Genomic DNA, 25,119 nt, shown 5'->3' on the forward strand with positions numbered 1-25,119 from the left:
TCTAAAACTCGCATTGATATGAATGCATGTTACAAGCCCTAGATTATAACTTATATCAAGTATCACATACGGTTTTGAAAGTTCAAAGATCCATAGAGGGTCATAGAAAACTCAAAAAATTCTAAATTATAGCTCGTTAAAAATGTCTAAATTTGACCTACGATATCTCTGTTGGGAGTTTTTGCAAACTATGTCGTTTGAGGAGTCAAAAACCTCTTCGAACAGGCTGTTCACCAAGCCCGAAGAGCCTGTCATAGGCTTGCCTACTAGTCTCAGTTTTGAGTTTGTGGAGTAGACATTTCTGATTCGAATTTGGTGATTTTGGATTCATTGAAAAGGCATGCGAGTCATGCACAAGTTTCCTTTAGACCACCTCTGTCGAAACAAAATGCACATGTTCCAAAACTCTATTTTCTCGAGTCTTATTCGGACTCACTTCCGTGAAACGCTTCTGCACGTGTCGAGATCCATTTGGATCGTGGATCGGTACTTATCAAGTCCACATCATTTTAGTATTAGAGCGAGGGTTGCTAGATTTCTCAATCCAATACGATTCTCAATGTAAGGAGAGAGTAAAAAAAAATTAAGTATCATTCACCATAGCGGGTCGAATGGGTGGTCGGGTTAAAATGACTTTAATAGGGCTAGAGATGATCGTGACCAGCATTATGAAGTTCGATATCTTCAAAAGCAACTTGTCAAAGTTAGATGCCAAATTGAAGAATTAACTCATCAACTGGTCGAAAGCACGATAACACAAGAATGACGAGCAGAGCGAAGTCCACGCGATTCCCAAGGAACATGCAAGACCCAATCTTTTGACTCTAATGATGACTTTGAGTCAAATCGTCACAGTCCAAAAATGAGAGATCACCCTCAGCCAAGGAGATCTCATTGAGACTTCGGTCTCCGTTTCGAGATCCCCAAGTTCAAGGGAACTGAAACTTCCCAAGAGTTCTTAGATTGGATTAGCGAAGATCGCAAAATCTTTGAATTTAAAGAAGTCCTGAAGGATCGTCGTGTGGGATTAATATCCCTCAAATTGAAGGGTCGAGCTACAGCCTGGTGGCGATAGCTCAAGCAAATGCGCAAACATCAGGGTTGTGTCTCGATTGAGCGTTGGGAGCACATAGAGCAGAAACTTCGTGCTCAATTTCTGCCATTGAACTATCACCGAGACCTATATCAAAAATACCAAAGTCTGAAACAAGAAACTTGATCGGTGGATCAGTACACCGAAATTTTTTATGATTTTGTTGCACGAAACAACATCCGTAAAAGTGAGGAGCAGTTAGTCTCGAAGTATATTGGAGGTCTGAACTTCCAATTACAAGATATGTTGAATTTTATTAAGTGTTAGACGGTGCCCGAGGCACATCAAAAGGCACGTCAATGGGAGAGGTACACTCAGAGAAAGACCTTGGCTAGGCCTAGTCCTGTGACTAGACTAGTAGCGCGGGCCCCTATGGTCCCCAATGCGAAAATTGCCCCACCCTACCATCACTCCAATGCGTCAAACCCACTTAGGGTTATGAGCCATAATGGCTTGGTAGGAAACCAAGCTAGGACCTCTAGTTTGAGCACCTTCATCAAGTGTTATACTTGTGGAAAACTCTGTCATAAGTCCATAGAATGTCGTGGCAAAGCCTTATTCGTCGATGGATCTCATAAGGAAGAGGATGCTCAATTAAATCCCGAGTTTGATCCCATTTATGATCCGAAGATTGAATCCTTTGAAGAAGAACCAGAAGAGGAATGCATGGAGGATGAGGTGTTGCTACCTAATAGAGGTAAAGCCCTCGTCTCTAGACAGATTTGTTTAGCCCCGCGTCAGGAAACAAATGATCGTTGGCTTCAAACTCACATCTTTCAATCTGCTTGTATCATCAATGAAAAAGTGTGATGATTCATCATTGACTCCAGTTGCTGTGAAAATGTGATATCGGTCAAAGCTGACCAAATTAGGCTTGAGTTGCCAGACTCACCTCCGTCCATATCAGATGTCATAGCTTCAAAAGAGCACTGATGTTCGTGTCGATTGACAGTGCTTGGTCAAATCTTCTATTTGAAACATTTATTTTGATCAAGTCTGGTGCGATATGCTTCCTATGGATGCGAGTCATATCATTCTCGGAAGGTCGTGGCAGTATGATTGATCTGTTATCCATAATGGCCGATCTAACTCATACTTGTTTACGTTTGAGGGATGAAAGATTCATTTGAAGTCGTCCAAGGACTTACCACCTTTGTCTTCTTTATCTTCATCTGCATCATCATCTCGTACTCCATCTACTACTCAAATCTCTCACCCCACTTCGTCTAAGCCTACTGCATTGAAGGTTAAGCTCTCAAGTGCTTTTATTGCTAGACATGAGCTCCAAGAGGCTCTCAATCAATCAAGCATGTGTTACTTCATGTTCTTTGTTGATTCTGGTTCATCACCTGATGGGCCTAGTTCTGTTGTTGTGGATTCTAGAGTCAAATTCCTATTAGAAGAATTTTGTGAAGTCTTTCTCGATGAATTATCTGATGGATTACCCCCTTTGCGAGAAGTCCAACATCATATAGACTTCCATCCAGGATCAATGTTACCACATGCCTCGCATTACCTCATGAGTCCTACAGAGTATAAAAAACTTCGTAGACAAGTTGAGGAATTATTGACTAAGGGTCACATTTGTGAGAGTCTTAGTCCCTACGCAGTTCTTGCTCTTCTTGTGCCAAAGAAGAATGGGACATGGCGAATGTACATTGATAGTCAAGCTATCAACAAAATAACCGTCAAATATAGGTTCCCCATTCCAAGATTGGATGATTTGTTGGACCAACTGATTGGTTCAAAAACATTCTCCAAATTAGATCTGCATAGTGGATATCATCAAATACGAGTTAGATCTGGAGATGAATGGAAAACTGCATTCAAAACTCGTGACGCTCTCTATGAATGGCTCGTGATGCCATTTGGATTATCCAATGCTCCATCTACCTTTATGAGAATCATGAATCAAATTTTCTGACCTTACATTGACAAAATTTTGGCCATCTATTTCGATGATATTCTCATTTACAGTCAAACTGAGCTCGAACATATGTAACTCTTACATTTAGTATTCGACATCCTTAAATGTGAGAAATTTTATGCATCCAAAGATAAGTGTATCTTCTGGGCCACTGAAGTTTTGTTTCTCGGTTATGTGGTGTCAACTTTTGGTATATCTATTGACCCTTCGAAGGTTGAGTCTATTCGAGATTGGCCTGTGCCAACTTCTATCATTGTCGTTCACAGTTTCCATGGATTAGATTCCTTCTATAGAAGGTTTATCCCGCATTTTAGCAGCATACTTGTGCCATTGACTGATTGTATCAAAGGAAAGACCTTTCAATGGAATTCGAAAGCTCAACAATCTTTTGAGTGCTTAAAATTTTATTTCTGTTCGACATCTGTGTTGGTCCTACCCAATTTTGAACTTGCTTTTGAATTATCATGTAACACGTCTGGAGTAGGTATAGGTGTTGTTTTGAGTAGGTATAGGTGCTGAAGTGGGTATAGGTGCTTACTTTAGTGAAATGTTGAATGAAGCTAAATTGAAATATAGCACCTACGATAAGGAATTCTACGCGATCGTTAGAGCATTAATGCACTGGAGGCATTACTTGATTCATCAAGAATTTATTCTCCATACTAACCATGAAGCTCTCAAATACATCAATGGACAACATAAATTGAATGCCCGAAGAGCCAAATGGGTCGAATACCTGTAAGAGTTTACTTTTGTTCTGAAGCATAAGGTAGAAAAGGATAATGTTGTGGTGGATGCCTTAAGTAGAAAACCATTCTTCTGTCTACTATGAAATTATTCGTTTGAGGTTTTGAAGAATTCACTTCGTTATATGAGTCAAATAATTATTTTTCAAAAATTGTTAATGAAGTGAATAATCATTCTCATGACAATTTCTCTCTAGTTGATGAATTTTTTTTAAAGGCAATTTGCTTTATATCCCAGATTGCTCACTGAGACCACATTTAATTTCTGAGATACATAATGAGGGATATTTTGGTTATGATAAAACTATGCAGTTAGTGTCTTCAACCTACTTTTGGCCCCACATTCGAAAGGATCTGAATAAATTTATAGAAAAATGTCATGCGTGTCATATCACTAAAGCAGATGTTACAAATGCAGGGTTATATTTGCCTTTGCCTAATCCTGAGAAACCTTGGCAATATATAATTATGGATTTTGTGTTAGGATTGCCTAAGACCTTTCATGGTCTTGATTCTATTTTTGTGGTCATCGATCGATTTACAAAAATGACCTAATTTATTTCATGTAGGAAAACCATGGACGCATCCCATAACGAATTTATTTTTCAAAGAAATTTGAAAATTACATGGCATTTCGAAAACTATCACTTTTGATAGAGATGTTAAATTTATAGGGCATTTTTGGCGACAATTATGGAAAAAGTTAGAAACCAACCTCCAATTTAGCATTGTGCATCATCCGCAGACTGACGGTCAAACTGAAGTTGTTAACCGGTCTTTAAGAAACCTATTGCGAGTTTTGATTAATGATAAACCTAAGACATGGTCTCAAATACTTGCACAAGGTGAATTTGCTTTCAATAAGTCTGTGAATCATTCTACTGAATTTAGCCCTTTTACTGTTCTTTATGGTTTTAATCCATGTTCTCCTATTGATTTAACTCATATTCCTGTTGTTGGTCATGTTTTAAATTATGTTCAAGATCGTGTTTCTTTGCTGCAAGATATTCATGAACAGGTACACTAGAAGCTTTAAGACAACATAAGTATAAATCAAGTTATGACAAGAAGCATCGACAAATATTGTTTGAAACTGGAGATCTGATATGGGTAACTCTTACTAAAGAACGTTTGCTTCCTGAATTACATGGTAAGTTGGCACCTAAGCACATTGGTCATTATGCAGTTATTGATGCCATTAATTCTAATGCTTACAGGGTTCAAATGCCACCTCAATTCAAGACTATGAACGTGTTCAACGTCAAACACTTGGAGCAGTACCATGGTGATGTCGAGGAGCCAACTTCGAGGATGAAGCATTTTCAACCTGGGGGGGATGATGCAGAGCATCCAGAGGTTCAGAGTTCAGAAGCGAAGTTGGATCCTAATCCAACTCTCCAGACCCGATTTGGGCATCACTACCCGAGGCAATCCACCCACTTGCAAGACGTCCCTTGTCTCAGTGGATTCGTAATTTAGTCAATGCTCGCCTTGATCCTTCGCTTGATTCCATTACGCTCTTCATAGAATTGTATTTTGAACATTTTTTCGTCAACCTTTATTTTATGTAATTTTATTTTTTTATTTTCTTTTTTTAGGTGCTGGATTCTACAGATCTGGATAGTTATAGTGCCTTGTAGGATTGTTTTGCGGCACTGGAGGGTGTATGGGGTACTCAGGGTAGTTTTCTTTTTTTTTTTCCAATTTAGAAACCCAATATCCTATAGTGTTTTCAGAGCAAAAGCATCATTTGAATCTTGGATCTTATCCAAGATCCAATTCAACCCCAAACCATAGTTGGCGCCACCTTGGTTGGACATCTATAACCCTCATTTAAAATTAGTTTGACCATAGAAGGTCAAAAAGAGTTGTTGGGGGGTAATAATGCTCCTTTTCAAATAGAGACCTCTAAGTGGTCAAGTGGGCAGCAGCCTTGGAAGAAGGCCTCCCCTCTCTTATGCATGATTGGGGCTGGGAGGCGGCCTAATGATGGCCACCACCTTGAGGGCTTAAGACCCTCATGGAGGTCGACCATGGGGGAGGGTTTTTTTGTTGGAGAAGGAAAAAAGAGAAAAAGCTGGAAGTTTTTTGGGAGAGAAAAAAAAATCAAATTTAGTTGAATCCCCTTGTTGGTGTGAAGTTCGACTAGTGGCTGGTTGTGGCTGCACTAGCTTGAGAGTGTTGTAGGCTAGAAGGTCAGCAACGAACTGTTGTGCAAGGGCATGAGACTGTGATTGTTGTCCAACAACACTCCCCCTTGATCTATCCTAATATTGTGTTTGGTTTTCCTCTCTACTTGTTTTTGTTGTTGATTGCTAAGATCATTGTTTATCGATTGCAAAATGCAAAACAAATTGATTGTTGTAAATGTTCTGAGTGTTTATAAGCCTTTTGTGATATTGAATGTGATTTTTAGCCATATCTTGATTTTGAGCATAGTGTTTTATCCATTTCGTTTTCTATCAAAAAAATCAGAATCCTGATTCCAGAGTTGTCAGAGATAACTCCAAAGAATCGACTGTATCTGCTAAGATATTGATCTGATTCTGGGGTACTTAAGCTTCTTGGAAAACCAAGACACAGACCTTCAACATTGTTGTTGAGGTCGCAACCTAAATCGACCGACAGGGTCCCAAAAATTCTCTGTCAAGCCGTTAGTTGGACATAGTCTGTCATCTCCTGTCCCGTCTAGAACACTGTGAACAATGTTCTGTATTTTGTGGATTTCTCACTATTCTCTCCATGAAAATTTATTTTTTTTGATTCTGTGGAAAGCTAAGACATAACTCTAAAACTTTTATGTTCATCGTCATGGCCGAATCTTTTCCAAGGGGTCTCTAAATTATCCATCTTTATGTTGTTGTCGAAAAGTTGAGAATTTAATATCCTTTGTTAATATCCTATTTTAGAGTTTTGAGATTTCCGATTTTCTAATATTTCCTGCATGACTTGTGAATCTGAAACTTGAATTAGTTAGCTAAAATACTGTTGAACTTAATTCCTCTTCTAAGTTTCATTTGATTTGTACGTCTGCAAGTTCGAAACTCACGTTGATATGAATGCATGTTACGAGCCCTAGATTACAACTTATATCAAGTACCATGTACGTTTTTGAAAGTTCAAAAATTCATAGATGATTGTAAAAAACTCAGAAAATTCAAATTATAGTTCGTTAAAAAGGTCTGGATCTGACCTACGATATCTCTGCTGGGAGTTTTTACAAACTCTACCGTTTGAGGAGTCAGAAACCTCTTCGAACAGGCCGTCTATCAATCCCAGAGAGCCTGTCATAGACTTGCCTACTAGTCTCAGTTTCGAGTCCGTGAAGCAGACATTTTTTATCTGAATCCAGTGATTTTGGATTTGTTGGAAAGGCACACAAGTCATGCACAACTTTCCTTTAGACTGCTTCTGTGGAAACAGAATGCACGAGTTTCAAAACTCTATTTTCTTGAGTCCTTTTCAGACTCACTTCCATAAAATGCTTTTGCACGTGTCCAAATCTATTTGGATCTTGGATCGTTGATCAATACTTACCGAGTCTACATCAATCGAAGCTGACCATTGGATAATCCAAGGAAAAAACCACCCCCTCATCAGCTGCACATTGGTTGGAGGTCTTCCTTCCTACCAAGGAATTCACCCAACTTTGACCTTACAGCAAGGAATGCCGCTCGTGTATTTCGAGCTTGTGACCTCCATTCACAAGTCATCCGTACCCAATGAGGGAGCCCTTGTTGGCCATATTAGTAATTTTTGTTTCATTTTTTGTTCATTGATTTTTCTTTGTTTAATGAGAAAACGCATAGGGTATATGGGCGTGGTGCCATCACATGATACGCTTTGAATGTGCCTCTACATCTCTCTGCCCTCCACCTGCTTTTGGGCCTCACAACCGACAGACTGTTAGTTAAAGATGCAGAGCAGCCAGGTGTAGAGGCACACTGCCATGTAACTGTGCCATGTGATGGCACCTGATTAAGTTCAACATTTTTGAAATAACGTGGACTGCTCTTACTGGCTGGCTACGTACCTACAAGTCAAACTTTGAAATATTTACCAAGCATTTCTTCTAATGTTGTTAAAGTCGGCTCAGTAGGCCAATAGGTACTTTTTCACCATTGGATGACATATGTTATTAAAAAATAAAAAAGTATTTCAAAAGTTATTTTAAAATATTAACCCTTTTATACAATTAAAAACCACCATTACAGGTGTTTAAAAACCCAGCGAGGCAACCTAGTGACTCCCTTGACTTCTTGGCCCCCTCATTGGGTTAATTCTGGGAATGACCTCAAACTCATAGAACTCGGCTGAGTCATAGGGTGACTTAGCCAAGTCATATATATGAACTATAATTACATATATTATGTGAAATATAGTATGTGTACTGTGTATATAATATATGAAAAGAAAATTGTACAATATAATATTATAAAAATATCATATAAAAGATAATGTATATAATATATTAATATTATAATATAAAATTTATATATTATATACATATATTTTACATATTTTATATAAAATATTAAATTTACATGACCCGGCAGAGTCACCAATCAACTCATGACAGGTTGAGCCACGAGTCACTGGGTTTTAAAACTATAGTTTGGACATCCCATTTCCCGTCGAGAGGTGTCACATTGACTGGGGTCCTATTTGGTTATTTATGCTGTGAAAAAAACTCCATAAGTGCTGCTCGCTGCCCATCGGATATAGTTTCTCTTTGGCTTTGGCTGGGGTTAGGCAGACCCTACTGGTTACTATTCAACAGATCACTGGGTTTTGAAACTGCAACGTCCCGCCACAAGGAGACGTGCACTGACAGCTCGTACCAACCACGCGGAGCCACCGTTGGTTTAAATCTACCTACCTTTTTCTGAACAATAAGTAGCATGGGTTTGGTATGGATATGTGACCAACCTGAACCCATTAGTCAATTTTGGCAAGCTCCATCCCATTAAATAAATGGTCGGACAGAAGGCGTGATAAAAATGTGAAACTATCTGAATCCAAGAAAATTCCAACTTGGATTAAATTATTTTGCACCCAGATTTTTTATCAAGCAAAAGCAATTAACTAATCAAAATTGAATCTTGCAACCAGTCCAATAACCCATTTAGGGACCAACTACAGCAGATCCGGTTATGCATAGTTCCAGACCAAATCTAACGCATTCAGGGGCATAAAATTGGGTTGGATCTGGGCACAATTGAATCATAATAACTGGATGGATGCAGACTAATGGGGTATTGATAGATAGAAAAAATATTTGATTGAACTTGAATCTAATTTGCTATTTCCTCTTATTGAATGTCTGGGCATTGTGTGCTATGTCTCATAGGTACGTGTACGATCCGACTCGTGAGTTTGATTTTTTTTTTTTTTTAAAATAGGATATGAGGAAACACAACTTTTTAATTTTTTGTGATATTCTAATGTGTAAAAATACATTTTTATCAGAATATTATTAAAATTATTTAAAACTATTAGCATATGTAAAAACAACACTTAGACATGGTCTGGTCGTGTCAACGTGCCTGACTCGTGTCATTAGGAACATGTCCCTGTGACATAGATTGCACATGTGAGACTGAATGATTATCATAAGCAAGGGGGGCTCATGTGAGCAGATCAGGTGATCTGTCAAATCACTTTAAGAAAGTGATTTGACATCTTCACGGTCCATTGCTTCATCCCCACAAGGACCATGTACATTGTGGACGGTGAGGATGCCAAGATCACTTGATCTTCTCTCGGGTCCACTGTTTTCGGATTCAGACATGAATACACCAAATGGTTCCTACTCGTTTAGCTAACAAGATCTGGAAGTTTTTTTTATTTATTTTTTTGACAGAGAAAGTTGGGTTTAGGCAGATGCCGTTGGGATTCGAACTTGCAACGGCTCAACACAAGGTGACGTCCACTAACTGCTCCTACCAGACAAGCGGAGCCCCCATTGGTAGATCTAGAAATGTTTAAGAGCCGTGGGTAGACAGGATTCATAGTTTGGAAATCCAAAACAAATTCTGATCTGTCAAGCTCTGCTATTCGGTCAAAGTCACAAATCGCAATTTTGGGATTTAATTTCTTGGTTATAGAAAATCTCCTGATAAATAAAAAATCTGTTTTCTAGAAAAAAAAAAGAACGTATCGTTACATGAAGTAAAAAAGTATAGGAAAATCTATAAACCGTACACATTTAAGAAATAGGAATAGGTAATATTTAAAAAATATGGCGATTTTCTTGGCTTTTGAATTCAAAATGTTGTTATTTTAAACATACCATGGATATTTGAGACTATGATCTAGTCAATGGCTATGTAAGGAACCCTGGTGATATTTTGAAAATATAATGATTTTATTGTGATTTTTCTAAAGAGAAATATAATACCAAACAATGTTTTGTGATATTTTCTCAGATATTCACACGTAAACCAAATATTTTTAAAATAATGCTGGATTTTCTTATCTCATGGAGATTTTCTCAATAACGAGGTTGGTGATATTGGTCAACGACTAGAGAAGTCAACCCGTCATATTTGGATATGATACTTAACCAGATTTGAGTTTAATTAGTCGGATTTAGGGCTGTCAATGGCACCGGTTTGTATCGGGTACTCGACCGGAATGTGAATTCTGGGGTATGAGCATGGAAAATGCTGACTCAAATAACATTTGGGTCAACCCGAACTCGATCCGAGCAATATACTAGTAGGGTCCGGGTCATGATTTTTGTCAGGTATCGAACCTGACCCGGTTATTTACTTTTTTCTGCCGGGTGCCCAACCTGACCCGAGCATTTTATATATGTTTTTAATAAAAATAAATTTATAAATTTATGCGAGTCCAGGTTTGGGATTCTATCCTCGTCAACCCTGACCCGTTGACTGCCCTACAGATTCGATAAATCGAGTTGGGTAGGGTAAATGATCGGATTTGAATCCAATATGCAGTTTTACATCCGAATCCAAATCCGAGTTAGATGGATAATAGGAACCGATTACGAATAAAATATATCCAATCAGGTAATCCGATTCAGATTCGGTTTTACGTTTTTCCCGTCCGAATTGGAATCCTAGATCGAACCGAGTCCGACCCCGTTTACTTTAACCAGAGGCCTAGGAGGCTAGGATTAGGGGGGCAGAGGCCCATCGTTTCGAATCGGAATAGAATAGAACCGGATCGTCGATCGAACCGAATTCTCCCGCGTTCTTGAGGGGAATAAATACCTTCTCCCCGCTAACCATCTCCCTCGAATTTGCGTGTCTTCGTCGTCGTTGTGCTGGACGTGGCACGAGAGAGAAAAAACCAACTAAAAAGAGGAGTGCCCCTTCGAACCAAGCAATTCTCGCTCTCCTCCATCCTCTCTCTTTCGCTGCCTCTGGACGCGAAAACCCTAGAAATTTCGCGTCTCCGAAACCCTAGATTCACCGACTCCCAGCAGACGGACGAGATCGGACGGCGTCGCCGGAATCTGACGGATTACAGACTGAATCCTGCCGGAACGTGGCGCGATGTCGAGGGATTCGTCGGACAATTTCATCTCCGGCAGCGGATCCCACCAGTATTTCCAGATGCAGTCGGAGCCGGCCCTGGCCTCTTCGCCCTCCCACTACGTCCGCCAAGGGGTCGAATTGTCGTGGATCTTCGACGAGCTGCCCAAGGCGACGATCGTCTCCGTCTCGAGGCCGGATCCAAGCGATATTAGCCCGGCGTTGCTCTCGTACACCTTTGAATTCCAATATAGACAGGCACGGTCCTTATATTTTGTCATTTGTTTGTTAATTTCATTATTGCTTCTGTTATTCATCACGTACGGGGCCCAATTATTTTGTGCACTACGTTTTTCCCTTTTTTGTTTTCGTTGTTGGGATCGATTGTTCATGGATCGGTTGGCATTGAAAGCGTGAGAGGATCACGAGGCATAAGAACGAGTTATTATGTATAACTTTACTCGTTGGTTCTAGCTAATTTCAGATGACTCAATGTTTTGCTAGGAACATTGCCTATGTATTTTTGTTTGGCGGTTTCTGTGAAGTTAAGTCATCGGTCTTCTATTATGTATTTTCGATATCTGAAGCTCAGATAGAGAATAACTATAAGGTTCAGAGATAAGCAAGAATTTGGTTACGAGTGAATATAAATGTCTGAGAATTAGAAAAAGACAAAAAAAAACAAGTTAATGTGAATAGAAAGAAGATGCGCTTTCTGGGTTGCGGAGAGAACTTAAGTAGGCCTGTCACCTTTGTTTGCTAACTTGTTGGCTATCTGCATTCTCCAAATTCTAGATTAACTGCACATAGGATTAATTGTCCCTGTTGGCATCTGTACTATTTGTCGCTTCAAAGCTTTGTGAAGTTCAAAAGAGGCTACGAACAAGTTATTTCTTTATAGGTGAGTTCCATGAATCAATTGATAAAACGCTGCTTTAAGTGATGATATCTGCTTTTAGTATTGTTAACTGTTTAATATTGCTTAACTATTGTTAGCCGTTTAGTATTGCATTTAAGTAATGCAGTCTACAGATCTGCTACAAATTAGATCAAAAGGAAGGAATCCTATAATGATCAGATTAAGGCAGAAGGTGGTTATTCTTTGAAAAAAAAACAGTATCTCCAGTAATTGATTAGCTATCAGCCACATAACTTGAGTACAATAAAAGTTCACACTAAATTGTATTTGTGGGCTGTTTTGACTGCTTATTTTCAGCTACTGTTGACCAGGTACAAAATTGTGATGTTATGATCCTATGGTGGAATAGTGGTGATGATGGAAATGGTTCTGATAATTTCAGAGATGAAGATGGTGATGTGCTGGATATGGTGGTGGTGGAGGCCAAGTTGGATGATGAGGTGGAGGTGTGCTAGGTACATGTTGCTTTTGTGATTGTAGGCATGGTGATGGATGTAGATCTAATAGTCGAAGTGATGGTGTTGTTAACTTAGTAAAAGGCAGAGATGATGGTGATTTTTATGGTTATTGTAGTTAGACGTGGCAGTGATGTTGGAGTGGTTTAGTGAAAGATGGAGATAATGGTGATGCATGTTCTGATGCTAAGGGGAGCTCCTGATTGTGATCCTTGACGGTGTAAAGGCTTTTTGAGGAAGCAATTGAACTTGAAGAATAGATCTGAAATCCTTAGAATGAAGCCTCGGCAAGATGCTAATTGCATGGGTTTCGTGGTTCTTTTAGGATTCATATAAGAATGTCTGGGAGAAAACTTATCTCCATATTTGCCTATTCACATGGAAGAAATACCTTTTCTAAGTGACATTGATTGTCTGTATTCTATTTGGAGAAAGCAAAGGTCAAAATGTAGGTATATAAGTCCTGACCCACCCATTAGCATCGGCCATGTACTGTTAGAGATAAATTACAGATTTTAGTTTTGAATCTTGGAACTTGACTCAGTCCATGCAAGGATCCTAAGTCTGGATTTTAAAACTATGTTGTCTTCGAGCAAATTGTTGTCTAACAAATAGGTGGCTTGTCTTCCAATCTGAAAGCTTGATGCTTCGTTTTCCTTCTCTCTCACTTATTTGAGAAATTGTGATTCTGCATCATCCAATCAGGGAAAAAATTGGTGCATATTCGAACTAAAGCTTTCTTTGCTGTTCCAGTTCAAGTGGCAGTTGCTGAAGAAAGCCTCTCAAGTTTTCTATCTGCATTTTGCTTTAAAAAAACGTGAAATCATTGAGGAATTACATGAAAAGCAAGAACAGGTAGCTATCTGTTATTTTCACAATGGGCACATTTTTTGAAAAGTGATATATGTACTATTTACCGTATGCTTAGTAAATGAAGGATGACATACTTTTTGAATAATGTATTTATGAGGTATATTAATGCATTTTTGTGTATATTTCCTTGCAAGGCGAAAGAATGGCTTCAAAACTTGGGTATAGGAGATCACACGCCAGTTGTACAAGATGAAGAGGAAGTTGATGATGATGCAGTCCTACAACATGAAGAAAACTATGCATCTAAAAAGAGGTGGTTCCTGAAACTATCCCACAGATTCAAAATGAGATGATTGTGCAATCATTTTCATTAACTGCAACAAAGTAATTCTGTTGTTTAGTACAAGTTATAACATGAGTACATGGGAAGAATCTCACATAGACTCTCAGATATGTTGCATGCTTTTTCTACAATTTTTTTTTCTTGTTCTGCTCACTGTAAGATATACATATCTTGTTGCATAAACTTCTATTTTGATTGCATGAAGTTTTTTTTCCTTCCAAGCTCTTGAATTTTTTTTCCTTAGGAGAGCTCCCCAGCATTCTCTGCTACCTCATGTCCTCATGTTCCGTAATACTTCTGTATAATTCTTCCTGTGATACTCTCTCTCTCTTTCTGATGCACACAAACGCACATGTGCAGAACCTACAAACTGACACAGTCTTTATTTCACCATGTTTTTTTTATGTTACTGGTCTATGCAAATGAACCACTTAAATTTTGACAACTTTTCCAGTAGTGAACAATTCTGAAGTAATGTTGTTTCGGAACAGGAATGTTCCGTCTAGTGCAGCTTTACCAATGATCAAGCCAGCATTAGGACGACAACAATCTATTTCAGATAGAGCAAAGGTTGCGATGCAGGGTTATCTAAATCACTTCATGGGGAACATGGACTTGGTGAACTCTAGGGAGGTATGCTTGATTTTTACTGGTGGCCATTCTTTTGATATTGTACACGAGCAATTCTGTAACCATGCGCCAGTGGTATAACCAGTTATTTATTCATGCATGTTTGTTAAATGCTGTGCTGACCTCATATACTTCCTAAAAATTGTCATGGAACTAAGTGCATTGATGGGATCACTTGATTTTTTGGCTTTTGGATTCTTTTACCAATTGATTCAAAATTTTGAAGATAGTTTATCATTTTGGTTTTGTCATGTTTATTTGTTAAGACTTTGCAAAGTCGTGTTAAAGTAACATTTACCTTCTAGTATTCATTTATGTGCCATAGTTATTGAAGTTTTCCATGCATCCATAAGATAATTATTATTTGAAACTTTGACTTTGAAGAGAATGGGTTGGTTAGCTATGTCTTATATATAAAGTATTTGTTGAAGGGAAAGGCCTGGATGCAAGATTCTTTCATGAAATTGCTGGTGCTTGTATGAATCTAACAGAATTGTATGCTTGCAGGGCTGTAAACAAACTGAGCAGCTCACTGCTCAGCTCATGCGAAGCTCATTTGAACCTGTCAAATGAGCTCAGTGAGCCGAGCTATGGGCAGCTTGTATAGTCTAAGTGAGCTGAGTACGAACAATGGGTGTTTGTCTTGGCTCGTTTAGATAGTTTATAACTTTATATTAGGTCTATGTATCTCATATGTCCAAAAATATAAGGCAGATCAAGTGGTTATATAGGTATGCATGTAACAATGAGGTCACAGGTTGGATTATCACTGTGGTCTCATGTAAAAAGGAGAGATTTGTTTTGCTAAATGAGCCAGATCAGGTTCATCTCATCTGGCTTGAGCTTGGATCAGCTCGCATGAGCTAGGCGAGCCACCGAGCCTGAGCAAGGCTTGGCTCTAAACAAACTGAGCCCGAACAAGGCTTGTTCAGTTCGTTTGGCTCATTTACCAGCCTATATGCTCGATATAAATGAATCCGCTTGCATGAAAATGATCCAATCTTGTTAAGTACAGCTAATTGTTTGGCAAGATTTATTAGAGAACTAGAGATACTAGAATCTTGAAAGATGATGTTTTCCCTGTATTTGCAATAACAAGAAATTCTCACTAGGATTGACTTATCCTCACCCCTGTACTGGTGCTGCCAGAAAAGCAAATATGCGGGGCAGCTAAAACCGTTAGTGGAGATCGTGTGGCTAGTGCACATGTTTGTATAAAGCTTTTGGGGTGTTTTATGATGATAAATTACTCTTATGTTTCATCAGTTTCATTGGAAGTAATCCATCTGTAGAGGAACTTAAGATGCCATTCTTGGTGTCCATCTCTAAGAAAACATTGTGGGAATCAATTATATTTCTTCCTTTTTATTATTTCTTCTTTTTCCCTTTTGTGCCTGCCTGCATCTGTGGGTATGTGTGTGATTATTTGGAATGGTTTTGCTAGTGTACCAGAACTTCTCCAGTGTTCTTGTTCAACTGTATTCATTTGACTTTTCAAGAGAAGGGCATCATTATCACCTTTGTCCAATGAAAATTGTGAGATTATCTATACTTTGTAGCGGTTAGTGTTCTTCTCCCATTGAAACCTGTTAAGTCGTACTCACTCAATTAACAGCCATATACTATTTTTATGAGGTCGGTAACTGAACTACTTTCTGGTTTGTATGTAGCCGAAGGTTATTTGTATGACATTATTGTGTTCCATATAAGTTTTGTTTCAAGTTTCAATAGTCATCTTTTTGTCTCTATGTTTCTCCACATAGTGTGGGTTTTGGTATGATTTGCAGATGATTTTGAATCCATAAGTGTGATTTTTCATAATATCCTTGCGTTAGTTCCTTATCTGGTGATCTGATCTCTATTATGCTGTGTCTTGGGATTAACCATAAAAATATGAATTATAGGTTTGCAAGTTTCTGGAGGTCTCAAAGTTGTCTTTCCTGCCTGAGTATGGGCCTAAGCTAAAAGAAGACTATGTAATGGTGAGGCATCTACCTAAGATTCAGAAGGATGATGGCGAAAGATGTTGCTCATGCCATTTCTTCGATTGTTGCAATAATAATTGGCAGAAGGTAATGCAGCATGGCAGTTTCCTTTCTCTCTCTCTCTCTCTCCCCTCCCTTTCTGCTCATTGATTTGATATTTCCGTGAAAATGGGTAGTAGGGATGTCAACATCATTTATCTGTTTGTTGTGTACATGGTTGTAAATATGTCATATGTCATAACTGTGGGCTGTTTTCGTTATTTTTCTTTTGCTTTTCATTGTAGTGCCAATAAGAGGCATGCATGTACTTTTACACAATGAATATGCTACAGTGCTGCCTGATAGATCATATTTTAGCCAGCAAGGGTATTTCACTCTTTCAAGTTAGAACAATGGCATCAATGTAGTATATGTATATTTGTGTAATTAAAGGAGTTGTCCATACTGTGGCATTAGGTGTAATGTAAGGGTAAAATGTACCATAATGTTATAAATGCTAATTAGGTTTGTTACTGGAATGATCATAAATGGAAGCCATGAGTGGATGCCCCCTAAGGCTTATCATTTGATCCCAAGGCTGCCTGTCTCACTCTACTTTTCCCTCCTTGTTGATTATATCACCAAGTATCGTGTTGCTAGCTGATACATGGATATCCAAATAAAGGAGCATGTTTACATGTGTGTGAAATATAAGCACTTATAAAATGGTAATAAATAAGCATTCTGCATGTATGGGGGAGGGGGCACTGTGGGTGGATGTGCATACCAAAAATTTTCATGCAGATTAGACTGTGTTGATGGGCTTCTGGTGGTACGTTTAGCATGGAACCTGCTTCAGATTGACAAATTGAAATGTTAAAATGGCCTTTTAAACAATTATAGAAATAGATGGTCCAAATTACATTAACATGCAGCTGCCAAGACAAAGAATCTTAACTTTCAGGTTGCTTGATGTGAAGAATAATTGTCTAATGAATGAAACATGGCATGCATGGTATATGGTCCTATCTGCATAAAGATTCAGGAGTGGATAAGATTTGTGCATCCCAAATTTATTGTATGCACATCTGCACAAATGTATACATACACATGTGGGCATGAATGCACGCACATACATAAAAACAACATACATACAGAGTACATATACATGATACATACACACACGTATGGAGAGAGAGAGAGAGAGAGAGAGAGAGAGAGAGAGAGAGAGAGAGAGAGAGAGAGAGAGAGAGAGAGAGAGAGAGAGAGAGAGAGAGAGAGAGAGAGAGAGAGTCACTATGTGGTTCCTCATTTTTTACCCTTCTCTTCCCCACTTTTTGCTCCTGCCATCTATCAAACTCATACTTTTACTGTTTGAATATAATATGGATATAGATAAATGGATGAATAGATAGATAAATAGATGAATAGATAGATAAATAGAGAAACAAATAAATGGAGACATGCAGGGATTAGATTGTATTTCAGAATTGTGTGCAAGGATGTGATGAGTGTTGATATTGTGAATGCAGGCTGTAGCCTATAAGTTGTGTGCAAGGGTCTGGCTCATGGCAAATGTAGGCTCTCTTATAAACCAATTCTGTAAGCAGGAATGATCTTCATGGACAGTTGCTCATGGCATTCAAAGCTTGGAATGGAAGAGATGAAATTATTTTTGTTCTCTTTGAGTGAACCATATATATCATTTATCACTATTTTCTTTTGATGCTCAGATCTGGCAAAAGAACAAGAAAATAATAAAAGCAAAGGGAAAATAAATGGAATAATGGCTTGACTTGATACCTGGAGTAGAGTGGCAGGAGACCCACTAAAACCTGGCTCCCATTTTATCGTTTGTGATCTTAAAAGGACTACTGCTACACATTAATGAGCTCTGATTCTATGTGGAAACCTGATAACTGTATCACACCCAAACCTTTGTTGCAACAACAAATACAATGGACAATGAATATATAAATACAGGAAACTTGATCTTTTTCATCAGAGAGGTTATGGTTATGGATCTTTCCCTTGTCTTCATCTGCATTCGGATTGTGCTTGTTGTTAGAGAAATGGGAAAAAAGGAAAAAGAAAATATTCACAAAAAGTGCCAAAAGTTGATTGTTTGTTGTCTATGCCCAGTGACGCAATTACTCCTTCCTCTTGCTGGCAGCGTAGTGAAAAATGTGACTAGGTCTTGCCTGGTTGACCTAGAACCTAGGCAACTTATGCACTCTGTGTGTGCATGCATGTACCTCTACTGTATCTTTTTTCTTCCGTATTTTTTGTATTATGGTTCCAAGTAACACCTAGGCACCGGTAGGCAAACTAGGTGTCTAGGAAAGGTCCAGACCTATATGTTTCCTAACATTTTAACTACATAGATTGGTGGTGAAGCAAAAAGTTACTTCATGGTCATCACATAATAAACTCATATTTTAAGCTTGATCCTGGTGGATTACTAGTCATGAAAAAAAAATCTCATATTTAAGTTAGGGAGAGCATATCTCATTGTTAAGTGATTGTCGATAAAAAAAAATATGATTATTGTTATTGTTGTTGTTTGGGAAAGGCAAGTTGGGGATAACACCTGTGGTATTTGAACCTGAGTCCCCTCAATTATGATAGTGCGACCTAATCATCTTTTTGTCAGAATCGACCCAGATCAAAATAATCTCATATCGGTCTGCTCAATAAAGTTCTGTATTTTTGCCTGCTGAATAAATTATAGATCTGTTAATTTTTGTAAAATATTCCTATAGTAGCTGCTTCATGGTTGTGCGGAAGACTTCTGATAGTATGTGAATTGAGTGGAAACATGTACTCATTTTCTAGATCTATTTTGCCTTTCCTTTTTAGGGACATTTGAAGGTGAAGCGTCAGTTGTCTCCTTCAGGATTTGCTTTTCTTTTATATGTTTGTATACATGCCATAACACATACATGTATGCATGTGCATATGTATGTTTATGAGCTACCTATTTTTCTTTATTATGTTGATAGTTTATCATGCACTGATGTGTTGCTTCTTTTAGGTGTGGGCAGTTTTAAAACCAGGATTCTTGGCTCTTTTGGAAGATCCTTTTGACACAAAGCTTTTGGATATAATCGTATTCGATGTACTTCCAGCTTCTGATGGTAATGGTGAAGGCCGAGTTTCTCTTGCAAAAGAGATAAAGGAGAGAAATCCTTTGCGTTCTGGGTTCACTGTGAGTTTTTCTTGCACTTGAAATAAAAATAGTATTTATAACCATTTTTGAGTGATCAAAGAGGTTCAAAATTATATATTGCATTGATTTCCTTAGTCTACTATTATCATTTTTCTTTCATCGAGTATGCATGATGGGAGTATAACCGCTTTACATAGCCTAAAATCCGTATTACACGGGGTATAACCTGCTTCCACGCTTCCACTTCATAGAGTAAAACCACTTTATTATATCCTCAATCCTTACTATTTGTGCTCTCATCTGCTTTTACCTGAAAGGGTTTCTTTATTTAAGTAATCCTACTTTTAGCCAAAAATTTATGACACATTAACCTTAATCCTACTTAAATGAGACAAACCACCTGTGTAAATAAACACGGACCTTCAAATACAAACAAGATGTCCACCAAACCACAAAGGGCTCACACCTATGTCATCGGGGTACGGGTATAGAGGGTACAACACTGCAATTCCAAAAAATGTGGGTACGGGGACATGACTACATATATTTAAAGAGTTTGAACTTGTAGATTGGACTCGGGGTCCGGAGAGTTTGGGTCTGGACCAGGTTTGGATTTGTCCAAAACCTTTTTCTCATCTTCATCGACTAGGTTTAGACTTGTCCCAACCTGGTCAATGAAGCCATGTGTTATAAAAGGGGAAGGGGTGTGGCCCTTCCCCTTTTTGTTTTTTCTCTCTCTCTCTCGTTGCAGCAAGAACAAGAAGAGGTGGAGGTATGCTCACCCTCTCTCTCTCTCTCGGTCCCTTCCCTGTTCTCTCTCTCGTGCATGCCCTTTTCCCTCTGGACAGAGAGTCGAGGGTTTCAGGAGAGGAGAGAGAGCGGGAGGGAGGTTAAGAAGAAGGAGAAGAAGAAGGAGAAGAAGAAGAAGAGGAGGAGGAGGTACACTTTCACCGTCCTCTTTCTCTCTTGTTAGGAAATAGGCGAAAATACAAATAACAAATGATAACACTTGAAGGTCTAATAATGGATAAGAAAACACAAGCACATAAATTACAAATACACAAACAAGGAGCAGGGAGGGGCTCGACCCCATCCCCTGCCGTAAAAGAGAGCAGGGAGGGGCTCGACCCCTCCTGCGTACTACGAAGGCAGGGAGGGTCGAGCCCTCCCCTGCGAAGATCGAAGGCAGGGAGGGCTCGAGCCCCTCCCTGCGATAAACAAAGGCAGAGAGTAGGGAGACAACTAGGAGGGGTGCTCGACACCACTCTCCTGGTAGACCCAGAGAGAGGCAAGGTGGGGTTCTGCTCCTGTTGAGAAACGAGAGGCAGGGACCAAGGCCCCTGCAGACCTATGATATGCAGGCGATAGGGGGGTCGCCCCTGTCGACAAAGGACAGGCAGGGCTCCCGCCCCTGCCGACCTACCAGAAACGACAGGCAGGGGCTTTAGGCAATGCCGATCCAAAAGTTTCAGGCGACAGGGGCGATGCCCCTGTCGGCCTGCCAAAAGATGACATGTAGGGGCCATAACCCCTACCGGCCAAAGGCAACATAGAGAGAGAGAGTGAGGGGCAGGGGCTGAAAACCTCTGCCAATCGATCAACAACAGGCGGCAGGGGGCATCACCCCTTGCCAACTAGTCGGTCACAGGAGATAAGGGGCGTTGCCCCTGCCGGCTGAAAAGGAGGAGAAGAAAAGGGGGAGAGGAGAGAAAACAGGAGAAGGAGAGGAGCGTACCTGGAAGTTGCCGGCGTCGGCGTCGACGGAGGGAACAATGGCAGTCAGCGGCGGCAGCAACGGAGGGGGTCCTCGGCGAGCAGAGGGAGCTCCGACGTTGGGGGCTCCTCTGCGAAATCGAAGAGGCACGAGGGTATGGGGTCGGGTACGGAGGCGTCGCCGGCGAGAGAGAGTCGGGGGGAGAAGGGAAGAGAGTGAGTGTCGGGGAGAGAGAACGAGAGAGCAGGAGAGGGGAAGGGGTTTCATATTTGAAACCCCCCTTGTCTCGCTGTCTTTAGAAGACTCGAGGGAGGCGGTGAGGCTATGCCCGACCGCCTCACCTTTTGTATCCGGGTCGGGTCCAAATCTGGATCCGACCCGGGTTCAACAAATTTTATTTATTTTATTATTTTTTTGTGGTTTTACAATCTATGTGTCTATATGCGTAAATGTACTTACATGCATACGTATGATGAATTTAGGCATGAAAATGACAATGCTGTATTGCAAGCATCACCGGTATCTATAGGCGATGGGGAACCTAAGCTAGGAAATATAGCATGCTTTAGGTGGAGCAACGTATATTTTTCTTTTTTCCCCTTTTTCTCAGCACCAACTTAATAGGGATATTGCTATATTTGCCATTGGGCATGCTTTTGCGATAATTTGGCTTATTAAGCAGTGAGGTTCTGTTCTGTTTATCCCCCGCATTATGAAAGCATTCAATTCTGCATATGATCTCCAAAGATTCCAAACTAGATTAAAAGGTTTTTCTAGATAACTGGTAAAAAAGCATCTTGCAGTTGGTAGACTATTATTCTAAACATGCGTTATGTATCTAACCACAATAAACTCTCCATTTCATTGTAAAGTATTGTTTTTTTCTGTTGAGGTGGTATGATATGTGCATGTGAATTGGTACTGATAAAGCTGGTAATGAGCATTTCTTTAGCAAGGAGAGACTCTATTTTTTATGTTTCTTCATCTTAATCAACCTTCTTCTATTTCCAAAAGAACATGGTTATTTTTAAGAAATAGTATCTCTTTTTATCAATGATGGGTGTAACACCCCTTTTTTGGGGGGGATCATCGAGGGAATCTGTGTCTATTGCCCCTCTTGCCAGTAGAGCCCTCAGGGTCAAGCCTCCCTCATGCTGCCAACCACCCCACCTTGGTGTTTGAACATGAGTGTCCGGGAAGTCTCTGACAATCACATTTGCCCCCTAGCTAGTTGAGCAACGTAAGAATTTGTATTTCTGTTATATGTTTGGAATGAGAAACATTTGTTTCGCTACAACATTTTTATGCAGTTTGCTCAAAAATTGCCTCTGTTGGCACTTGTTGTCTGTGTAAGAAATGGGGGAGGGAGAATAGTTTGGTTAGATGATGCTTTATGGATGCATGTATTCCTTTGATATAAGAATATCTGACCAACATTGCAATCTCTCCAAAGGTGTCTTGCGGGAACAGGACTATAAAGTTGAGGACAAAAAGTAAGGCTAAAGTCCGTGACTGGGTGGCTTCAGTTAATGATGCTGGATTACGACCTCCTGAGGGCTGGTGTTATCCTCACAGGTTTGGTGCTTTTGCTCCTCCAAGGGGTTTGACTGAAGATGGTAGTCAGGCTCAGTGGTTTATTGATGGGCAAGCAGCATTTGAAGCAATTGCATCATCAATTGAAGAAGCAAAATCAGCGGTCTGTTTTTACTTCATGGAATTTGGTACTGATCTGTTCATATTTAGATATATTGTTCACTGATGACCCTAAAGGGTCTCTGCAGATTTTTATTACTGATTGGTGGCTGTGCCCAGAACTATACTTACGCCGTCCTTTTAATGTTCACGGCTCCTCTCGGCTTGATGTTTTGCTGGAAGCAAAGGCCAAGCAAGGGGTTCAGGTAAGTGTCACTGATTCTTGTTGATTATATGTACATGTATAGAACAATAAACAGATCTTGTATATGACCATATAACATTTCTCATCAGTGATACCCCCTAGGTCTGTGTCCATGAGGGCTCACATGTGTTTACTTTGGAATCTTTCAGATACTGTTTTTTTTAATAGTCTAGCTGGGGTTAGGCAGACCCCACCAATTATACAAGGTACCATTGGGTTTTGAACTTGCAACGTCCCAACACATGGTGACGTGCACTAACAGATCCTACCAAACAAGTGGAGCCCCCTTTGGTCAGATACTGTTTTATGATGGCAATCAGGACTAATATTGTAAAACTGGTTTGGACCAACGGACTTTGATTATTCAAATCCTATCATTTGATATCTAAAAATTGGTTTCCCAAGAAAGTCAATAACTTGATCAAATTGTGATGGCCATCTTTTCCTTTTCTCCTAATTTTATCAGGAAATTAGCTGTAATTTGGAATTTTATCCGATCACTGGGCATGAAGAGACAATTGGTCTCTGATGCCTTTAATGTCATTTGAACCCCCCTTTCCAATTGATCAGACATTTTATTTCTCAGTGGTTTCAAAGTTTCAAGTTCCATTTTCTCCATGGTCATGCCTTTTTCTTTCTAAATAGTTCACTTTTTGAGCTATTACTAGTGATGTATGGAAGGAGTTGGGAGCACTCCATCTTTTTTGTGCATGTGGCAAGCTAAATTCGTGATCATAATTTGTCAGCATCCTATTATGAAATTTCCTTCATTTTTTTAGCTATTTGCTTTTATATATTTTGCATTTGTGTTTATTCTTTTCTCTTTGAGGTCCTTGTTTGTTAAAAATAGCAAACCTTAAATAAGTAGTATTGCTTTGATGACAGGTTGTAGTACATTATGTGATTTCTTAGGTTTTGTTTGAAAAGTGTGCATGCTATAAATATGGATGTTCCTTCAACATGAAATTTAAGATATGCTTATGTATGAAAAAGCCTATAAGTTGGCTAGTAGGGGTGTAACTGGGTCGGGTATACCCGAACTGAATCAATTTTTTGAACCAAGTAGACCTGAAACGACCTGGTTTTGATAGACCCATGGATTTGGGTCAGGTCTAAAATCTATAACTGTTTAATAAAATCGGTCGGTTTTGGATAAAAAAAATATAGACTTGAAACCGATTAGATCCGACTTGGTTTATATATCTGAACTGACTGAACCAAACCTATGTACTCAAAACATTTTTATACCCGAACTGACCCGAGCCCGAACCCATCTTGAACCCTACACCCCAACCATTCCTAACTTGAACATAATTGTATACCGATTATGAGGAATTCACAACTTTTCTAACTCTAAAAAGTTAAAAATCCTAATAGAATTTACTTGTATAAGTGTATTAAAAGAAACCCATCCATTTATACTCGACCTAATTTATGCCTAACTAATTAACCCATACAAGTCTACAATCTTAGTAATATCTAGACTCAACCTGAACATGAACCAAATTAAAACCTAACCCATTTGGAACTGACCCGTTTTTTGCCTAAACATGTTAACCCAAACTTCAGAAATTTTCTTATCGCTAAAGCTGCATAAAGTGGCCTCCCTAGAGCAAACCCCACCCCTCTGACCCCTTACCTAAATCAATTTTTCTTCGAATTCGTGCCACTTCCAGCTTTGGAAATCATGTCCCAGCAGATTGGCGCCATCTCTTTCAGCGGCATAGGCGTGGATTTCATTTTCTCCACTTTCCTCTTCGATTTCCACAATAACCTTTTGTGTGGATGATTGAAGTTGACAATAGATGCACCAAATATCAGGTTCCATATTTTGAATTTGAGGAAGAAGGCTCCCAAGAAAATGACCAAGGGACTCATGTAGAAAAATAGTGTTATGAAGCTGTTGTTTTAACTTATTCATTATTTAAGTGAATGGTCCTCCGGTTT

The 25,119-nt window shown here is 39.3% G+C and overlaps 1 protein-coding gene and 1 pseudogene across 4 annotated transcripts in view; both read left to right on the forward strand.

Annotated features, from left to right (window-relative positions):
* Positions 1-2,402: 2,402 nt before the first annotated feature.
* On the forward strand, positions 2,403-5,245 carry LOC149844259 (uncharacterized; annotated as a pseudogene).
* Positions 5,246-11,032: 5,787 nt separating this feature from the next.
* The window catches only part of LOC149844260 (phospholipase D zeta 1-like), a 136,568-nt gene continuing 122,481 nt past the window's right edge, over positions 11,033-25,119 (forward strand). For all 4 annotated transcript variants that reach the window (XM_090000456.1, XM_090000457.1, XM_090000458.1 and 1 more), the window contains exons 1-8: positions 11,033-11,526; positions 13,396-13,497; positions 13,650-13,768; positions 14,290-14,431; positions 16,333-16,500; positions 19,427-19,600; positions 22,729-22,971; positions 23,057-23,173. In XM_090000456.1, coding sequence (XP_089856582.1) covers positions 11,290-11,526; positions 13,396-13,497; positions 13,650-13,768; positions 14,290-14,431; positions 16,333-16,500; positions 19,427-19,600; positions 22,729-22,971; positions 23,057-23,173 — 1,302 coding nt within the window. In that variant the 5' untranslated portion in view covers positions 11,033-11,289. The remainder of the gene's footprint in view (positions 11,527-13,395; positions 13,498-13,649; positions 13,769-14,289; positions 14,432-16,332; positions 16,501-19,426; positions 19,601-22,728; positions 22,972-23,056; positions 23,174-25,119) is intronic.

This window comes from Nuphar pumila, chromosome 3 (assembly GCF_984573655.1).
Source record: "Nuphar pumila chromosome 3, dmNupPumi1.hap1.1, whole genome shotgun sequence".
Classification (NCBI taxonomy): domain Eukaryota; kingdom Viridiplantae; phylum Streptophyta; class Magnoliopsida; order Nymphaeales; family Nymphaeaceae; genus Nuphar; species Nuphar pumila.